This window comes from Lepus europaeus, chromosome 1 (genome assembly GCF_033115175.1).
Source record: "Lepus europaeus isolate LE1 chromosome 1, mLepTim1.pri, whole genome shotgun sequence".
NCBI classification, from domain to species: domain Eukaryota; kingdom Metazoa; phylum Chordata; class Mammalia; order Lagomorpha; family Leporidae; genus Lepus; species Lepus europaeus.
Genome location: NC_084827.1, coordinates 15,608,279 through 15,624,179, shown reverse-complemented (window position 1 = coordinate 15,624,179; position 15,901 = coordinate 15,608,279). Strand labels below are relative to the sequence as shown.

Here is a 15,901-nt window from a genome sequence, read left to right as displayed (position 1 = left end):
CTCTCCGTGGCAAGCAGTTCCTTTGCATCCACAACAAAGCTCTGAGCTCTCACTAAATACACTTCTACATTCCTACCCAGAAGTGCAGTGAGAGGTAGGTGGCTAAATGCACTGACATAGAAATCAACTTTTGTTCTGGGCCCGGCTGTCGTGCTGCAACCTTATTTTGTGTCCTTGAGTGTATAAAATCAATGTAATCATATGTGTCCAGCATATCTCTCTATGATAAATGAGATAATGTGGATGCCTAAGCTGATCTCTGTCAAGAAAGTTAGATTGCTTGGCAGGTGTATAGTTTTTTTTTTTTTTTTTTTTTTTGAAACAGGCACTTCAGGCCATACATTTCAATGGGAATAAGCACAGCTTTCCACAACTAAAAGGATTAGTATCCTTACCAAAGTACCCAATTTATTGGTAGGGAATAGCATATTCTGTGTAACTTCCAAACTATTGTCTGGAAAAAATTGCCTGAGTTCCTTGAAGAAGCTGCCTATTTGAAAATAGCAGTGTAATTGTTGAACTGTGTAAAAAAGGAAATGAATACTAATTGATCTGTTGTGTCTGGTATAGGGACTTGACAATTGATTTTTAAATTCTTGTATCATTTCCATTTTATAGCAGAAGAAATTTAGGCTTAATTAAGTTTTAAAAAGTTGCTTCGGTCATAGAACTGTTTAAATCAAATCTATTGAATCCTTATTTGTCTACAGTTTACATCTCAGTGTGGTACCTTGCACTATGCTGATTTTTTTTTTTTTTTTGCAGACCAGTGCAAATCACTGTGTGTGTGTGTGTGTATACATGTTATCTGTTTGTTTTTGTCCCCAGGTTACTTCTTGAATTGCTGGAGCTGCTGTTTGACAAGTTCAATGCCGTAGCCGCTGCACATGCTGTGGTCCTGGGATACCTGCAGGATTCTGTCATGACCGTGCTGACTCAGCAGGAAGACATTAAGTTGTATGATATGGCCTATGTGTGGGTGAAGATCCAAGATGTTCTTCAGGTAAGGCCTGCTACAAAAGGTGTGCTGAAACTGCTGAGAACAACAGCAGAAAACTCAACCACATAACATAGTACCCGAGAATCATAAATAGGGAAAGAAAGCACGCTTCTGTTTAAAGGGGGTCCTGCTGATGTCATGGACTTCTTCCATCTTCAATTTTTCTAAAAAAAAATTTTTTTTGCCAGACTTTTTAAGAAATAAGAGTAGCTTCTCAGTGTTAAGAGTCAAGGATGTGGCCGGCGCCGCGGCTCACTAGGCTAATCCTCCACTTGGGGCGCCGGCACTCCAGGTTCTAGTCTCAGTGGGGGCGCCAGACTCTGTCCCAGTGCTCCTCTTCCAGGCCAGCTCTCTGCTGTGGCCGGGGAGTGCAGTGGAGGATGGCCCAAGTGCATGGGCCCTGCACCCCATGGGAGACCAGGAGAAGCACCTGGCTCCTGGCTTCACATCGGTGCAGTGGGCTGGCGGTAGCAGCTATCTGGGGGGTGAACCAATGGGAGGAAGACCTTTCTCTCTGTCTCTCTATCTGAATATATAACTCTGCCCGTCAAAAAAAAAAAAAAAAAAAAAAAAGAGTCAAGGATGTATAGGATCTGCCTTTCTGTTGTAAAGAGCTGGAATTACAAAAGTATTAAAATAGCAAATATTGAAATGTTCTTCATTATTTTTTTTTAAAAGATTTTATTTATTTACTTAAAAGAGTTATAGAGAGGCAGAGGCAGAAGGTGGGGGTGGGTGGGATAGAGAAGTCTTTCATCTGCTGGTTCACTCCCCAAATGGCGGCAATGCCTGGAGCTGAGCCAGTCTGAAGCCAGGAGCCAGGACCTTCTGCCAGGTCTCCCATGCAGGTGCAAGGGCCCAAGTACTTGGGCCATCCTCCACTGCCTTCCCAGGCCACAGCAGAGAGCTGGATCAGAAGTGGAACAGCTGGGTCTCGAACAGGTGCCTCTATGGGATGCCGGCACTAGAGGCAGCAGCTTTACCTGCTACGCCACACCGCTGGCACTGCAGGCAGCAGCTTTACCCACTATGCCACAGTGCTGGCCTCCTTCAGCATTATTTTATAAACGTAGATGTAGTTTAATTTTATTGACTGTTTCTTTGCAGGCAACCCATATATTGGGTTAAATGACAGGTCAAGAGCTTCTTTTTGAGAGATGAGAATAAATCTTTGAGGTATAAGTGTATCACTTTGATTGATTTGTTGCAGATCAGAGGAATGATATTACTGTTGGTATGATGGTGCTGAGATGACATTTAGAAATCACATTATATTTTCTCCCCATGTGTGAGTAAAATACATTTGCTTTGGCCACTTGTATAATAGAAATACAATTAACAGTTAGCCGAAGCAAGTTTGACATAGCTAAATAGAAGTGACTTGGTTAGATAGTACCTATTAATAGGGAAAAAATTAAATATATGTAGGGAATTGAAAAATGTAACTGTAGGAATGAAATTACTTGCATGGCAAATAGTTTTTGCAGGAAAAAATAAATCATGAATGTAAATTGTAGTCATTTTTGAGAATATAGGCACGCTCCTTGTACACTGAGTGATTGGATTCTTGGTTATTCATTCATTAGAATTTTTTGGTACCATGTGTTTTATTGATGGGGCGGTGGAAATAATATGGGTTGAAACTACATTCTCTGAGTTCTATTTACTACTGTGTCAATTACCATGTACCCGTAATAGGTATTTGATGAATATTTGTGTATTGATTAAAATAGCTTTTCGAGGTGGAGGCGGGTTATTTAACATTTTGTGTCTTGGTTTGTTAATCTGTCATATGGAAATAATATTTACCTTCCAAGTCACATATTTATTTTAAGGATTTCAGCAATAGAATTAGAGGCTTCCGGCTCCGGCCGTGATGAAGTTGCCTGTTACCGTAAGCAGCTGTAAATCTGGGGGGACTCGGGATGAGATGATTGCTCCATGGACACCTCTGCTTCCTCTCTGGGGGTCCCTTATAAACCATGGCATAGGGACAGTGACGCCTACACAGATGGCGGTGGGCTCTCCAAGGAGAAGGGGCAGTGTTCAGTGAAGGGGTATGGGAGCAGTTGGAATTTATGGATTGGGATTTGAAGAGAAGGGAATTGATTGGAGAAGGAGCCCCAGAGAGTTAGAAAGAGTGCCCTGTAGCCCTTTGGTCAAATTGGAAGCCGTGCATACCACAAGCTTAGCAGGAAGTGGCTGCTGTGGGACTGTGAGCTGGAATAGAAGTTGAAAATGCTTGGCAATGTTGGAGATCAGACTGGCCCATGGGAGAGCATCGTAGTCTGTGCCTTCAGGTGGGACTCGAGGAAAATCAGAGTTTAGCAATGAGGCTGTTCTAGCCATAGAGGCAGGGTGAGCGTAGATTCTTAATAAGAAAGTCCGAAAGCCTCTACTAACAGCCTGATCCACCTGAAAAATTACTGTGTGATAGAACAAAAACTCTAATGTAAGGCAGTATAATCCAGATTTTCAGTAACAAAACATTACCAATGTCTTTCATGTGGTTGTTGTACTTGTGGATAAGCAGGAAGATAGGACTCATAACCAGGGTTTTAAAATTTGATAAAAATTGCCTGAGATAAATTTACCAAATGGATTTTATAACAGGTTGTGTTCTACAGAAAGATGATTGAGCTCAAAGCATGGTCTCCAACCAAAGCATGAAGAGAAAACAGACCAAGAAAGCAAACAAACAAAGCTTTAACATCCTCTAGGACTTGCATCCTAACTATTGTATGGTTGCAAGTATAAAAGGAGAGCAGAGAGACTGGGATCAAAAACTATCAGAATAATGACAAAAAATTCTCCAGATTTGTTGAAAAAATGTAAGCCTGCAGATCCAAGAAGCTCAATAAATTCCAAGCGTGTAAATATTCCATTACTGAAGTTGCTGAGGCCCAAAGGAAAAAAACTTTAAAACGTAGTAGAGGAAAAACATATTGCCTATGGGGAAACAGTTGTACAACTTATGTCTGTCTGCTCATCAGAAATAATGCAAGTCAGAAAGCAGAGAATGTCAGCTTGAAAGTGCTGGGGAAAAAATTAAAAATCTAGAATTTAGCTTCATTTCAAAAGAATTTCCGTTGATACTAAAGTAGAGACATATTCAAATGAACTAAAGTGGAAAGAATTTGTTACCACTAGACGTGCCCTTCAAGAAATGCTGTAGAGAATTTCTCAAGTTGAAGGAAAAGGATACCAGATGGCTACTCAGATCTACAGGGAGAAAAATAAACAAAGCAGGCCAGAAATGGTAAATATGTAGGCAAAAATACAGTTTTTGTCATTTCTAAAATTTCTTTGCCTTTAAAGAAATTTCATAATTTCTGCCTACAGTAAAGATAATATGTGGGTTTTGTAATATTTTGGGGGAGAAAAATACATGGTAGTAATTATACAAAGGGTGGGAATAACATGAATGAAACTGTTCTGTAAATTTCTTACATTATATGAGGGTATTGCAAACACTTTCAGAAACTTGAATTAAAAGGTGGGTTTATTTTCATGTGAAAACATTTTGAAATTCAATGCACCACTAACCATAATATTCAACAAATAAAAAATAGACCATAATTCCACAGGACTGTCAACAAGGGCAAAAGAAAAAAAAAATCAAATGACATTTTGTTCTTATACATTTTTTTTCAAATTCTGTATTAACTACTGTGTATCAGAGAAAACATGATATTTGTCTTTTGGAGACATTTTGGGTTATTTCATTAGATAATGGTTTTCAGTTGCATCCAATTTCTTGGAAAAGACAGGATTGCATTCCTTTTTATGGCTGAGTAGGACTCCATCGTGTGTGTATATAACAGGATTTCTTTATCCAGTCATCAGTTGATGGACATCTGGGTTGATTCTGTATCTTATCTATTGTGAACTGAGAGTACAATCAACATGAGAGTACAATGAGAGTACAATTAACTCTTTCATATGCTGATTTCATTTCATTTGGGTAAATTCCCGTAAGTAGGATTGCTGGGTCATATGGTAGATCTATTTTCAGATTTCTGAGGAATCACCATACTGTCTTCCATAATTGTTGGACTAGTTTACACTCCCATCAGCAGTGGATTAGGGTACCTTTTCTCTTACATCCTTGCCAGCATTGTTTTTGATTTTTAGATGAGAGCCATTCCAATTGGCATGAGGTGAAGCCTCATCATGGCTTTTATTTGCATCTCCCTGATGGCTAGTGAGCCTGAGCATTTTTTCATGTGTCTGTTGGCAATTTGTATTTCATCCTTAGAAAATTGCCTGTTTATGTCCTTTGCCCATTTCTTTCTTTCTTTCTTTCTTTTTTTTTTTTTAAGATTTATTTATTTATTTGAAAGGCAGAGTTCCAGAGAGGCAGAGTTCCAGAGAGAGAGAGAGAGAAAGAGAGAGAGTTCCAGAGAGAGAGAGAGAGAGAGAGAGAAAGAGAGAGAGAGAGATCTTTCATCCACTGGTTCATTCCCTAGATTGCTGCAATGGCTGGAGTTGGGCTGATCTACAGCTAGGAGCCTGGAGCTTCTTCTGGATCTCCCAAATGCGTCCAGGGGCCCAAGCACTTGGGTTATCTTCCAGAGCTTTCCCAGGCCATAGCAAAGAGCTGGATCAGAAGTGGAGCAGCTGGGACTCAAATGGCACCCATATGGGATGCTGGCACTGCAGGCGGCGGCTTTACCTACTATGCCCCAGTGCCGGCCTCCCTTTCTCCATTTCTTAACTGTATTGTTTGGTTTGATGATGATGTTGAGTTTCTTGAGCTCTTTATAGATTCTGGATATTAAACTTTTATCAGTTGTGTAGTTTGCAAATATTTTCTCCCGTTCTGTTGGTTGTCTTTTCACTGTGTTGAGAGTCTCCTTTGCCGTGTGGAAGCCTCTTAGCTTGAGGTATTCCCACTTGTTTTTTTTTGTTTTCATTGCCTGTGCTTCTGGGGTCTTTCCCAAGAAGTCTTTGCCTACATGCATAGTTTTTCATAATATGTGTTTTCTGTGAACTTTTGGAAGATTTCTCATACATTATGAGGTATAATATTTAGAACAGACTAGGATAAGTTAAACTTAAATATTTTAATAACTAGAGAACCACTGTAACTGTGAATTAGATATGTATCTAAAAAACTGGTAGAGATAAGAAATTTTAATGTGAAGAAATATTTTACTAATCCAAAAGAAAGTATGAAAGAAAAAATAACAAAGAAGAAAGAAAATAAACAAAGCAACGATAGGATGAATAGAACACAAGATGTTAGACTCAAACCAATCATATAATAATTATATTAAATATAAAAAGAGTATCTACTCTAGTTAAAGTGCAGAGAACACCCAGGATTGAAAACAAAAGCAAAAGATCTCCCATGCTTTTTCTCTGATATGCATTTTATGTTTATTACTTTTAAATTTTTAAACACTTAACAAACTTTTTAAAAGTTGTAAGAATAAGGATAGTATAAAGACTACCCATGTAACGCTTTATTCGGTTTAGCTAGTTAACATTTTAATGTATCAGTGTTTCTTTCTGTGTACATACATACATATACACTTGAAAACATTTTCTCCTGAAAATTTGACAATGAAGGATCTATGCTTTAATGAGAGGTCTTCAGAAATTTATAGAAAATGTGTATTATGAACAAACTATGCCTGGATTTCCAAAATTGTTTGCACACATATAAATTTACTATGAATTCTGTTTCTCCACAAAAATTTTTGAAGTACCCTCAATTACTATAGTTTTCTGTTGACCCAGTAATGTTCTATGTCACAGTTTTTCCATGCTAAATGGAGAAACCACTTGGGGATTACATATTGTTTCATTTTCTTTAACTTGAACACTTGCAGTCTTTCTGTTTCTTTCATGACAGTGGCATTAGTCTTTTTAGTTTCTTTTAAACTTAAAATTTTCCATTGTAAATTAGAGCAGTGATATTTTTGAAAAATGTGTTCATCCCCATGCCTTTTAATATGGTTTTATCATTTTTGGGTTTAAAAGATACACTTTAAATATGAAGATATTGATGGGTAAAAAGTATAAGAGGTATTCCATGAAATACTAATAAAAACAACTGGCAATACAAAGCCATATCAGTTATTATTAGGATGTATATTATTATCCAGTACAGTTATTTGTATCATAGTACTTACGACGTTTAAATGTGGGTACATCACACCCTACAAAGTTTGTGACCCTGCTGTTGCAAGGTTAGGAAATAGCTTCTGAGTAAGCTTAATGGTCTCTTACCTTTGGCTAACTTGGGCTAATCTTCTAAAATCAGAACAAATTTTAAATCTGTTAGGATCATCTTTATAATTCTATCATGAAGGATTAAGTTTATGAACAGCCTAAGTTATGCTTCCTTTACTTTTTGATTTTATGTAATCCCTGTACTTTTGAAAATAAAAACTTCGTGATATTAAAATTGATTCTAATAAACTAAGCAACTTTAAGTTCCATCAAACATTAACAAATGAAATGTAGACTTGATTTAAAATTTGTTTTTCTGGCTTATGAAATGAGTTACACCTTTCATGTTTATGGTTTAAAATGAGTGATTTGCGGAAGTTCATGTTACGAAGTGAGTTATTTGTTTATTTAAGCAAGTTTATTGAGATACAATTTCCATGCCATAAATTCATCTGTTCAAAGTATAGATTTCAATAAATTTTAGTATTTTATGGAGTTGTGCAACTATTCCATAGCATAATTTTAGGACATTTTCATCACTCCCAGTACAAACGCTTCAGCCATTTAGCACACAATCTCCAATCTCCATTCCTAGGCTGATAGGTACTGATCTACTTTTCTGAAATGCCTTATTTTTATCATGAACCCATATGGCTGTAATTCCTATGAAAGAGAATACTATAGTTTAAGAGAAAGTAGACAAGATATATTTAAGACTAAAGTAGCATCAATTGCATATCATAACTATTAGTATCTTCTAGTCCCCAAATTATGTGAGTGTACCTTCTTAGATAAACAGTTATAAGATAAATTTATCTTAGTGCAAAAAATCCTTGAAATCTGTGCATGTGAGGGTCTTCAACAAGTTCATGGAAAATGTGTATTATGGAAAAGTTATGCACAGTATTTATGTGTACTTCAAAAATTTTTTTTGTATCAGGAAAACTTTTAATTCCATTTTCCAAATATTTTTTTCAAGTACCCTTGTATACATGGGCAATACTATTACTAAGTCATGTTAATGTGTGCATGTACCAAGGGTGTAAGCTACCTAACAAATAAAGAACATAAAACCGAAACTGATCTAATAATAGTAGGTATTATGTATAGAATAGAAGTAAAATATGAAATCCCATGTCATATAAGTTGTTTAATTGGTTTGTGGGGAAGACATTACAGTGTTACTTGCCTCTTTCCTTTCTTTTTCTTCCTCCATTTTTCTCTCTGTCTTAATTAATTACTTTCATGCTCTCATTCCTTTTTTTGTCTTAAACATGTTTTGGGGAATGATGATAGTTATGACTTGAGTGAATGTATTGTTGATTATTTCCAAACTGCCAATTCCACTTGTGTAATATTAGTCCATAATTAACAGTAAAGCATTTTTGAGGTTCATCTAAATATTTGGAATTGTTACTGCTATACAGTAAAACTTGCTAGATAGCTTTTGAGTCATTTTCAACTTCCCATCTTTCCTAGTTCCCTAAGATTGTTGAGGTTATAGAATATTAGTAATAAGCTGTCTGGTCATCTGGAAAGGTTTTGTAATGGCAGGCGAACACACATATGAGTTAATGTTAAATGTGAGGACAGTCTCTTATGTAAATCGTACGATGATCATTCTGAGCCGTGCAGGAAAGACCAAGAAGGGTTCTGGAGCTGAATGATGAGCTCTTGGAGGGTTCATGGAAATGGAGAGGTGAGAACTGGCACTCGCGAGGTGGATGGGAATGCCTAAGAGGTAATAGTGATAAGCAGCACAAAAAGAACGAATGACAGGAGTACCCGGGACTAAGTAAGGAGGGTGGAACTGTGGCTGAAGATCTGTTCTGTGGACTAGGAGATAAGCTGGCATAGGGAGGTGAGGGTGCAGACTATACAGTGCCTTTACTTTCTTCTAGGTGGTTGGTGGTTTACCTTTAACCTGCTGTATCCTGTCCTCCTATTTATGTATAGGATATCTACAAATTCTAAAATTGAACAAAAAATACACCACTTACAGTAACTTAGAGAAATACGCCATTTAAATAGTCATAGAAGTGAAAATTTGGGACTTAATGGGTTAAACTGTTAATTTCTGATGCTGGCTGCCTGCTAGATTTACCTAGGGATTGATACCTTCTGTGTGAGAGTTCGTGTGGATGAGGTCCAGCTTCTGTGCCTTCCAGGGCCTAAGATGGCTCTGATATATTTAGTAGCTTGTAGTTAGGAATCATTGCTTTGGGCCAGTGGTTTTCTAATTCTGTGTCCAGGCCCATCAGCATTAGCCTTACCTGGGAACCTATTAATATGCAGATTTGCATCCTTAGCCTAGACTTACAGAGCCAGACCATTCTGGGGGTGTGGCCTAACAGTTTGTGTTTATAATTCGTAGATGTGCTGAAGTTTGAATACCTTTGCTTTAAGTAACATTGAACCACCAGGGATTTCGGCAGGTGAAGATTATCACAGCAGCAGTGGGGAGGACTTTGTGGTTACAGTGGAAGGCAAGGCAGGCGAACTGTTTTCTTGGCTAACAGAGAATCTGGATTATATTATTCGAGGTATTGTCTAATAGTGAAATAAACAAGACACACTTTGGATGGTGTAAGAATGCAACAAAGGGAAGAAAGAATTTGTAAACCTCTTCAGAACCTTTTAGAAAATCTTTAAAATGATACAGTTGAGGCTGGCGCCGCGGCTCACTAGGCTAATCCTCCACCTGCTGCACCGGCACACCGGGTTCTGGTCCCGGTCGGGGCGCTGGTTCTGTCCTGGTTGCTCCTCTTCCAGGCCAGCTCTCTGCTGTGGCCGGGGAGTGCAGTGGAGGATGGCCCAGGTGCTTGGGCCCTGCACCCGCATGGGAGACCAGGAGGAAGACATGGCTCCTGGCTTCAGATCGGCGCAGCGCACCGGCCATTTGGGGAGTGAACCAACGGAAAAAGGAAGACCTTTCTCTCTGCCTCTCTCTCTCTCACTGTCTAACTCTGCCTGTCAAAAATAAATAAAATGATACAGTTGACCTGTCAGCCTCATTTCCAATATGACAGATATTTTAGTAATGATTTAGTATTAAATTTTGACAAGCAGCTTTAGGTACTAGGGAGTGAGATGATCAAAAGTTGATTGGGGAGCTCAATCCAGCAAAATGAGGGAGAGCACGCAGAAATGTAACTTTTCAATCAACTTTAGTGTTAATGGCCTTGTACAGATGGTAACACTGAAGAAACCTGGCTGAGAAATATTAAGTGTCTCCCTTCGTGGAAGGTTTAACACAGAAGACTTTTGGTTTAAGTTTGCATGTAGAGTTGTATGCATAGTGCCAGTTCAGTTTTTTTACATGGAATGTTTTTGAGGCTAAGACTTGTTCCCAGAGGAAAAACAAAATGGAGCACCATGGACACCCAAAGTTAAGCATGTCGTAGCGTGAATGAAGGTGATGGGATAATGTGAGGGATGGAATCACAAGTGTTTAGAGCCCAAGTTTCAGTTGCTGTTTGAGTGTGCAAGATTTCTGAATCATTGTTTTACTAGATCCTGGAGAAAAAGATCTTCTCAAGATTTTTTTTCTAAGACTTGAACAGTTTTTCTCCACCGGAAACCGGGCGTTCTCTGGCAGGTGGAATCCATGCTGAAGCTCATTTGTCTGTCTCTGTGTCTGGAGACAGAAGTGAGGGGCCCAGGCTGTAGCTGTCACAGTGACAAGATGTCAGAGTTCTCCCATGGCGTCTGCCCTGGGACCACACACCTTCACACTCTCTTTTCAGTTTTACAGTCTTTTGGAAACTGTGATAATAGAAATACAGGTTTTTGCCCTCTGAGCAGCAGCAGCACCTTCCGCAATGTCACCTACTTGGTGACATGCCTGTCATACTGCTGGCTGCGCATCTTCAAGTGCAAGGCTGAGGTATACAAGTTGGCTGCGCGGTTTCCAGTGTAGGTCTGAGGTATGTGAGGAGCATGATCCACTCCTGTCTTGAGTTCTGCATAGCAGAGGAAATGAGAGGAGCCCTTTGAACAAACCGGACTTCCAGGCATTTTCTGAAAAAAGTAATTTTTTCATACTTCCTTTCAAACCTGAACTGTCCACTTGGCCATTATTGGCTTTAGTAACGTGAACTAAGTAGTATCCGCAGATGGAGGGAGGGAGACAGTGGGTACTCTAATGTGACTTTGCACTACCAGGGATTCCCAGAACAAGTCATTTCTCTTTTTGAATGCCTCGATTTACTTTCCTAGAGATGATTAGAGACAGAATGTAAAATCATCCTGCTTTTGTTCACTACCCCAAAATATTTAGTGATGAGGGTCAGGTATTGTGGCTCAGTGAATGAAGCCACCTCTTGGGACTTCCGCTTCCCCTGTAGAGTGCTGGTTTGGGGGTTGGCACTTCCATTGCTGATCCAGTTTCCCACTAATGCATCCTGGAAGGCAACAGATGATGGCTTCCTTGGTTCGCTGCCATCCACATGGGATACCGGTGGGGAATTCCTGCTACTGGCTTTAGACTGACTGAACCTTGGCCATTGCAGGCATTTGGGGAATGAACCTGCAGGTGGAAGATTCTCTCTCTCTCTTTGCCTCTCTACCTCTCTATCTCACTCTCCTCCCCTCCCTCTCTCCCTCCCTCACTGAGTTTCAAGTAGATGAAAGATAAATAAACAACGAGAAAACTTGAAGTCTGCTGTCACGTAACAAAATCTGCACAATTACTGTTACTGATCCATGACCTGGCTGGTCTTGTCGAGAACACAGATACAGTTTCTCTTGGGAATCCGGGTCTGAAACTGGATTGTTATTGAGTTTTGTTACTTTGAATATTTTGGTTAGCTGAGGACTTCATACCTTAAAGTAAAACTGGCAAATCCCACTCTCTCTTCCCTCCTTCCTGTGATATTCTAGGCTAGATAACCTGTGGGAATGTTCTTGCAGAAATAGTTTTTCTTGATCTTCTAGCCTTTAAAACTTTTTGGTAACCTCTGGTTTGGATGGCATGGGAAAGGCACGCTGCCAGCCAGGCCATGGAGCTTCTAGGACATTGCTTGTTCCTCGAAGTGTTGTTCTGTCTCGCCAATGGATAGTGTGCTATGCAAGGAACAGAATTTAGTTAACATTTGCAATTTAAATGAAAAACCGAATTCTAAACTGGAATCAGTTTCTATAGCACCAGGACTCTCCCTGTGTTGTTTCCTGTTTGCTCCAATTCTTCAAGCAGGGACTGAGGGGCAGCCAAGGAGATCCCTCTAGTACTAGTGTGCAGGTGTGTGGCAGAGGCCCAGGTCTAAGTGCCGTGGTGTGTTGTGCCCCGGGAAGCCAGATGGAAGTGTTGTGGGCAGCTTCATACGTGGAGATGAACTGTAGGAAAGAGAAGCTTGGCAGGTGATGCTCCTGAATAGGTGGATATGGTAGCCAGAGTACTCGTCTCGAGTTCCTAGATGGGACTTCTTGGGCCTGCGTACGTTTTGGTCTAGACAACTCTGGGGTAGAAATGGCAGGTGTTCCTTCTAGCTCACCACCTCTCAAGCTTCTCTCTCTGTCTGGTTTTGTCTGAGATTTTTTTTTTTTTTTAAGTGTGAACCATTAAAACCAAGTGCCTGTCAGACCCATACTGCAACCTGCTCTTTAAATGTGCTTGTCAAGATTTGCTGCACTTGGCATCTAAGCAAGGTTGTAAGGAGCCAAGAGTCCATGGTAGGTGGTGATGATAATAGTTCTAGGGAAGTAGTGTGCTATTGAAAGTATCAGTATATGATAAAAGTAAGACTGGAGCAATTGACATTGCCCTTACCTACCAGAGAAGATTTTAGAGTAATCTTAATTGCAATTTCACAAATCGGTCATCTTTGCGTGTGTGTGTTTGATATATTTTTTAAAATCTTATTTGGATTCTGGAAGCCCTGGGTTGATAAGGATTCTCGGCTAGAGTGGTAGTTCTGGCTTCTCTCCAGCAGCAAACTTTGTGGCTTTGACCACACCCACTCTGTTGCTCCCAGCTGAGTGAGTCAGGAATCAGTGAAGGGTCAGCTGTGCTGTGCTTCTGTACATGGCGTCAGTGGGGCCCTCCAGTTGGCTGCTCTACCTACAGCACGGACTGGAGTCGAAGGTCTGAGGAGGCTGTGCTAGGTATCTGGCACCTCCATGCTTCCCCATGTGGCTTCCTTCTCTCCGTATGATCTTTCTGCATTGTGGTCTCACGGTATTTGGACGTCACCATGATAGCTGGCTTCCAGTAGGGAGCATTCTGAAGGTGAATGGAGGGGCTTTTTTAAGGCCCAGGCTTCGTTACTTGGTAATTACATCTGTGCCATTCTTTTGGTCATAAGGGGCAGACCTGATTGAAGTGGAGGGAAAATCGAGTCTGTTCAGTAGGAAACCTGGCAGCGAGTTTGCAGCCATCTCTGTTCTGTCATGACGTTGTGGCATTTGTAAGTTTGTTTTTATAGATCCGCTGGACTCACACATTGGCAGGAGCCATTGTCGTTGGGTCTTTGTCACAAGATAAAGATAAAATTTTATTCTTGCTTACTGCTCTTAATTGGTGAGAGCATACATAGTTAAATGATTAATAAACTCAACTAATTATACAAGACACATTTAGGAAAAAAACAGTCCTTTGAAAAATTGCTTTGTTCGAGTGAGCTTATGAAAATTCTTAGAGTAATTACATTTTATCACTTTGGAATCCAACATTGAAATGATTTCTTATATGGTATCCCTTGGATCTTTGTGTTGTCATAGTATCCCCCATTTTAGACTTGGAGAAACTGAGATAGTATATTTAATTCATGATTTTAGCACCAAAGAGTCAAATGTGGAACTCAACTTACCCCCTCAGCTTATCCTAGCATTCTTTAAACCAGTTTTAAGTCATTGATTTAAAAGCCTACTTTGGCTTATGCCTTGTTATCTTGACATTTAACTTACGAAAAATGTGTGATACTCTTTTAGTTGATTCGTTGAGTTGAAAATAGTCCACACACTTTTTACATGGAAGCTTTTTGTTGAGAACCGTGTCTCTCTGGGCACTGTGCTAAGTGTGTGTATGTATGGAATTGTGTTTCCACTTGTGTTTGCATGCCCGTCTATGCTTGATTTCATGTTGTAAAGGTTTGGGATTTGAAGTTCAAAAGAACGGCAGTCATTGCATAGCATTTGGCTCTTCCTTTTAGAAAATGCCAATGATTTTGATAAATATACTAAGATTAATTTCATTTTTGCATTACGCTATAGAGTCAAGGAAATTAAGGTCGTTTCACTTATGTTTTTGGCACTGGCTCAGATTAGATCATCAGAGTACTCTGAATGTTTCGGTAGCTGCAGCCATTCAAGTGACCGCTGGGCCCTTGCTCCTCCGTATCTGCCCCTCCAGCCCAAGGAGTCTTCCCTCTCCTCTCCCCTCCTCCGCTCTCCTCCTTTCGCTCTTAGGAAATGATTCTCTGTGGAGAAGACAGAGGTGTAGGAAGTCACTCTTCCTCCTGGGCATGCCTGTTTGTACTACTTAACATTCTTACTCTGCAGAGAAGGTTGGACTACGGAAAGGAAGGGTGTTACTGATGTGTGTTTCATAATACGAATGTATAGAACTTAATTTGAAAATTGAATGGATGTTGTTATTGATACTTTATGTCCTTGCCCTTAAACTTTCTGAGGTTAAAGATGAAATAGGACCTGCTGTCAGAGTATTTTTTCTAGTCTTAACCCTTAAAATCTTCAGTAGCTGACAGAGTTCTGCTAATCAAAAGGGTACTGGAAGAAGAGTTTTCCTATGACTGTCTCCTGCAGTGGGCAGGACCCAGCTGCTGTGGAAGAGGGAGCAGGTAGCTTCACATTCAAATTGCGTTTATAGTCAGCACACCAGGGTGAGCTGTGGAATCCCATTCTTTGGTCTGTTTGACACACACACATTTTTTTTTAAAGATTTATTTATATATTAGAGTTACATAGAGAAGGAGAAACAGAGAAAGAAAAGTCTTCCATCACTCCCAGTTGACCGCAACAGCCGGAGCTGCACCGATCCCAAGCCAGGAGCCAGGAGCTTCTTCCAGGTCTCCCATGCGGGTGCAGGGGCCCAAGGACTTGGGCCATTCTCCATTCCTTTCCTAGACCACAGCAGAGAGCTGGATTGGAAGTGGAGCAGCTGGATCTCCAACCAGCCCCCATATGGGATGCCGGCACTACAGGTGGAGGCTTTACCTGCTACGCCACAGTGCCGGCCCCTGACACACATATTTGTAAGCTGGTCAGTTAAGTCTTCTGTGTCCTGCACGACTAGTCATGGTCCATCTAAATTTTTTCGTCTTCACTATCCCACACCAGTGATTCTGTCAGGGCACATAGTCAAGTACCTGTGGACCCCACATCTGAAGAGACTGATTTGTAGGATTTTGCCAGAGTCTAATGCAGACTCCTGGTGAAGAACCAGGATTAGCAAGTGTTACAGGTTTGGTCACATTAAGATAGGGAGGGAGAAGGATACAAAAAATGGATTTAGTTCACCTAGGAAAGATCTGTCACTGTTGGGCATTGGGGAGGGTACCTGAGTTCCCTGACTTGGCACAAGATAACAAAGTACTCAAACATATGCATCTTTTAAAGAATTAGGGAAAGTTAACTGATTATGCTATACTTGATATCTATTTGTTGATTTTAGTTGACTTTGTTTAGTGTAGCAGACAAAAGACAACAAATATCTAGATAAATCCTTTCCCTGACCTGAGTAATTGAGAACATTGACAGGCATGT

General features: G+C 40.1%; 1 protein-coding gene across 2 annotated transcripts in view; it reads left to right on the top strand.

The window, feature by feature from the left end:
* EXOC4 (exocyst complex component 4) overlaps nt 1-15,901 on the top strand; it is an 862,020-nt gene that overhangs the window by 132,533 nt on the left and 713,586 nt on the right. For both annotated transcript variants that reach the window (XM_062198862.1, XM_062198781.1), the window contains exon 7: nt 829-1,003. In XM_062198862.1, the coding sequence (XP_062054846.1) occupies nt 829-1,003 (175 nt within the window). The remainder of the gene's footprint in view (nt 1-828; nt 1,004-15,901) is intronic.